General features: G+C 51.0%; 1 protein-coding gene across 1 annotated transcript; it reads left to right on the forward strand.

The window, feature by feature from the left end:
- Nucleotides 1-2,471: 2,471 nt before the first annotated feature.
- Nucleotides 2,472-4,298, forward strand: LOC308162586 (desmin-like; the record flags this gene model as incomplete). The annotated part of the gene is made up of 1 exon (XM_080536731.1): nt 2,472-4,298. One exon carries the CDS (start codon nt 2,472-2,474, stop codon nt 4,296-4,298), a length of 1,827 nt encoding a protein of 608 aa, XP_080392857.1.
- Nucleotides 4,299-5,475: the final 1,177 nt, after the last annotated feature.

The raw sequence follows: 5,475 nt of genomic DNA on the forward strand, positions 1-5,475 counted from the left end.
GTTGGAAAATGAAGAATATTCAGATCCGTCTCTAACCACCCAGTTCAGTAGACCAGGGGGAGGCTGGTGGAGGGAGAAATCGGAGGACGGGCTCATTGTAATGTATCAAACCATTCCTCTTTCCATTCCATGCATTATGTGTGTTTGATATCATTCCTCATTCCATTATGTGTGTTAGATACCATTCCTCATTCCATTATGTGTGTTTGCTGGCCGTTTGGGTCCTCTGATTGGCCGATCTACAGGCCTTCTGACTCATCGACAGTATGTCTGGGTTTTAACCTGGCTGTCCTTTGTGCCGGTAGACTGTATGAGCTAGCTGACTGAGCTACAGGTGATCCTCTGACACCAGGGGAGGCTCACGTGTTTGGTAACATTCCTCATTCCATTCCATGCATTGATGCAATGAGCCTGTCCTCTGATTTCTACCTCCACCAGCCACCCCCTGTGCTACACTGCAATCTATCAGGTGCTAAACTGTGTTAGTCCGCTAAACTTAAGCCTACTGACCAGTGTGATACCGCAGGCGTTCCTCTGACAGCCCATTCGGGGACTGTGCTAATATGCAGAGCTAAAGCCTAGCTGTTAGGTCTGTGAGCTGGAGCATGACTTCAGATCCAATGTCCTTTGAGCTTGTTTTAATGGCTGGTTTATAGTTGAAGACGCAAACCCCTTTAAAAACTGCAGTGAGGGACTGGGATGTTCCCTTGTCGAGGAGATAGTTGATTTATTATAGGGTGATGTTCTGTATCTAATAACCGCCTCTATTAAATCACATATGAGTTCCTCATGCAGCCATCAGAGCTTATTAGTGAGTACTTACCGTCTGTCAGATCCTTGAGTTATGTGTCCAGAGTATTGGCAAATGAGCAGGCCTGTCTACTATATGTTAGAATATTCTAGAAGTCTACACTATCTTCTGCCATAGACTGAAGACCCATCTCTTCAGGCTACACCTTAACTGTCCCTCCTGAAAACTCTATCCCACTGTAGATTTTCTCTACTGTAAATAATAGTAATAATAATAATAATAATAATAATAATAATAATAATAATAAAACACATCTTTCTTCTTCTAGCATTTTGACTGCCAATGGCCTCAGGCCTGAGCATAGATTACTTTTTCATGCAATGACTGATGGATAGATGATTCACATACTTAGACAAATGTATTTGTTGTAAGTCGCTTTAGATAAAGGTGTCTGCTAAATGTCTAAAATGTACATGTGAAAATGTAACACTGGCATCAGGGGATGCTAGTGGAGGTAGAAATCGGAAGACGGGCTCTTTGCAATGCATGGAACAAAATCAGGAATGGTGTCAATGTTTGATCGTCCTCTGATTTCTGCCTCCACCAGACTCCACTGATAGTTTCTCCAGAGCCACGCGTTCTCATATGAAGGAGGGCTGTCTGTCAAGGATGAGTGATGTAATGTATGATGTCATTTAAATATGATTGATAGCATGCTCAGTTTCTGTAACCTAGTTAGCATGCTCCATTTCTGATCGCATCACTATTGGATGCTGAGCAAGCTAACCTAGTTAGCATGCTCCATTTTTGATCGCATCACTATTGGATGCTGAACAAACTAACCTAGTTAGCATGCATAGTTTCTGTCCGCATCACTAGGATGGAATGCTAAACAGACACCGAATCCACATCCCACACGCCCCCAAGACGCGACGTAAACGGAGAGAATCTTACCGACGTAGATTCCAGCAATCTATCATAGGGTTGTGAGGTTATGACCCCTGCAACAATGCCACTGGTGTTATTCTGGTGTTGATGCCCAGGGACAGAGGTCACACACACAGTGTGTTGATGAGATGACAGTCAGTTGTCAGATGAATTCTGGCTGATGTGTCCCTCTCTATTAGTGGGGAGCTTGGCTAGAATGCTCCTGTGAGAATGTTCCTGTGATTTACCAACGTAATTACCAGAGGAATGTTTTAATAGTTCAAATTATTATGATATTTCGTAGATTTACGAGGTTTCAAACACAATTACAACACTTTTTGCTGAACCATAATGTTATACGTATATTGTAACAGTATTAGACAGTTATAGCAATTACTCATGTAAATGTACAACTGACTTATGTAAAGTGTGTACTGCGGTAAAGTTTTCAATGGGAGATCCACATACCACGGACTAAGTGGCCCTGCTGCCCCAGCATGTATAACAGCCGTAGCTCATCTCCTCACAGCTTCCTGAGAGATGTCTGAGTAGCAGGTCGGGCCTGCTGTGGTACAGAGGTTAGAGATTCCTGCCATGGGTGCTCACGAGTTGGGGCTGGGCCTGGGCCAGGGCTAAGGGCTGCTAGGGTATAAATACAGACAGTGGTACAGGAGAGAAGAGCAGAGCACAGCAGCAGCAGTCGGCAGCAGCGCTAACACAACCAACAACCAACTCCACAACCGAAGACACCTGATACCTCTCCCACTCTGAGAGCAGAGACAGAGCTGTCACCATGAGTCGCAGCCCAGAGAGAATCTCCTCCTACAGGCGTCATTTCGAGGACATGAGCACCAGCAGCGCCTCCGCCTCCTACCAGGTCCGAGTGTCCAGCCCGTCCCCGACTCGGAAAGATGCCCGGCAACGGTCCGCTAGCTACGGCCGCAGCGGCGGCGCCAACGGAGCTAGTATGCGGGCCGGTACCCTGAGCCGACGGACCGCGTCCTCCACCCGCCAGCTGGCGGCCGGGGGGAGCCGGGGGGGGGCTCTCTGCGTGGGTTTCGGCGGCGAGGCCCCCATCGACCTGGATGTGGCCGCGGCCCAGAACCAGGAGTTCCTCAGCACGCGCAGCGGCGAGCGCAAGGAGATGGTGGTCCTCAACGACCGCCTGGCCGTCTACATCGAGAAGGTGCGCTCCCTGGAGCAGCAGAACATGCTGCTGGAGACGCAGATCGAGGCGCTCCAGAGCCGCTTCGTCAAGCCGTCGGGCCTCCGCTCCCTCTACGAGGCTCAGCTGAAGGAGCTGAAGAGGATCGCCGACCAGATGAGGGCGCAGCGCGACCTGGCGGCAGCGGCGAGGGAGGCCATGGCCGGCCAGCTGGAGGTGATCAAGGTCCGGTACGAGGAGGCCCTGGAGCAGAGGAGGCAGGCGGAGCTGAGCCTGGAGGCCTTCCGCCCGGACGTCGACGCCGCCACCGCGGCCCGCATCGCCCTGGAGAAGCAGCTGGACCAGCTGGAGGTGGAGATCGACTTCCTCCAGAGGGTCCAGAAGCAGGAGATCGAAGAGCTGATGGCGCAGATCTACACGGCCCACACCAGCGCCCAGAGTGCCTTTGCTCTCCCCGACCTCTCCGGTGCCCTCAAGGCCATCCAGAGCCAGTACGACGACATTGCCGCCAAGAACCTCCAGGAGATGGACTCCTGGTACGGCGACAAGTTCCAGGATATCACGGACAAGACGTCGAAGAGCGTGAACAAGGTCCGGAGCGTGAGACAGGACATCACCACCGCCAAGAAGGACATTCAGAACAAAGAGCGCGAGCTGGACGCTCTGAAGACCCGGAATGACGCCCTGGAAGCTGAGATCCTGGCGACCCAGGAGAGGCACAAGAAGGAGCTGGAGGCCCTCCAGGACAGGGTGGAAGCTCTGAAGACGGAGCTCAGGACCACCAAGGAGAAGATGGCTAATCTCCTGAGGGAATATCAGCAACTGTTGCAGATCAAGATGTCTCTGGAGATCGAGATCACCACGTACAGGAAGCTGATCGAAGGAGAGGACTCGAGGCTGACCACTATGGTGGGGAACCTGTCGCTGATGAGCAGCAGCAGCTTCAGCATGAGCGCTGGGATGAGCGCTGGGATGAGTGGTGGTATGGGTGGTGGTTTAGGTGGTGGTATAGGTGGTGGTATAGGTGGTGGTATGGGTGGTGGTATGGGTGGTGGTATAGGTGGTGGTATGGGTAGCGGAGTAGGTGGTGGTGTGGTTAGTGGTGTGGGTAGCGGTGGTGGTTTAGGTGGTGGTGTGGCTGGAGGTATGGGTAGTGGTATGGGTAGTGGAGTGGGTGGTGGTATCAAAGGAAGTGTAGGAAACGGTGCAGGCGGTCACGGAGGAAACGGCCACGGCGGAAACGGGAAGAACGGAAATGGCGGGAACGGCAAGGGGAACGGGAATGGGTTCCTGCCGGACCAGTCGGTGGAGGTGACGGAGCGGAGGACCGTACTGATCCGGACGGTGAAAACGGAGGACGACATGCTGGAGATGGACACCCAGGAGCAGGCCTTCACCATCGAGGGAGCCGCTGAGGAGGAGGAGGAGGAGGAGGAGGAGGGGGAGAAGGCCTGAATGACCCCCGCATGACCTCTCCTTTCCTCCACTGCTCTGCTGCTCTTTGACCCCTGCTCCCCCCCCCCGAAGCTTAAGCACTGACCTCCCCCGTGTCTGACCTCCGAACTATGACCTAAGCATGACATCATGAATGTTCCTGCAGCCATGTAGAGTCATAACCATGATGTGCCTTACATGACGTTTCAACGTGTTTGTCAAAATCCTCGAGTGGTTTTTCATCGCTTCTTCTGTACGAGCAACAAATAAAGTTATCTGCAATTGAAAAGAAAACAAGGGTCTTTGTGTGTGTATACTGTGTGTGTGTACTGAGTGTCTGTGTGTGTGTGTGTGTGTGTGCGTGTGCGTGTGTGTGACGGCGCCGTCTTCTCTCTCTGATGAGTAATTAGAGTGCGTGGGGAGAGGAGCTATTAGCATATGTTTGGAATGACAGATAAAATTATGATGAGCATGTGTCTAACAACGCAATGTAATCTGTTTGTGTGTGTGTTTTTGTGTGTGTTTTCTGAGAGGAGAGGAGGCAGAGATACGTCTTGTTGGAGTTAAGGGCTTGAGGGTGACTCATAACGGTGTTCCTGTGTGAGATTGATTACGTCAGTCAGTCTGACTGTCATAATCAATCTCACACAATAACACCGTCTCTGCAACGATGACTCTCTCTGCCTCTCCACCTCTCAGAACACACACACACACACACACACACACACACACACGCACACAAATATCATGTCTGTCAATTTTATAGTTGCATCATTTTCCCTGCATCTTCTGGCGACTGTTGAAGGGTGAAATCGGAGGACGGGCTCAACATTGTAATGCAGGAGTGGAATGTGTTCCTCATCCGTTCCTCATCCATTCAGTGTGTTTGATATGGTTCCTCATCCATTCAGATTCCGTCCCTCATTCCATGCATCACAATGAGCCCGTCTACCTGTACCGGCCTGCCCTGATTGTGTGTGTGAGGTAGTAGTCTCATTAGAATAGCCTGCAGGCGTATTTACCCAGTTCTGCAGATTGATCAGCCCATCTGCGGGCCGGCATTGGGATGTGTGTTTGATGGTCCGTGAATCAACAATTGGCATCGCCTTATCGGTTTAACATTCATCCTGGTAGTCTGAGTAAACAAAACAGGAGACAAATGTGTTTGTGTGTGTGTGTGTGTGTGTGTGGGTGTGTG

Source organism: Nansenia antarctica (assembly GCF_963989245.1).
Source record: "Nansenia antarctica genome assembly, chromosome: 7".
Lineage (NCBI taxonomy): Eukaryota > Metazoa > Chordata > Actinopteri > Argentiniformes > Microstomatidae > Nansenia > Nansenia antarctica.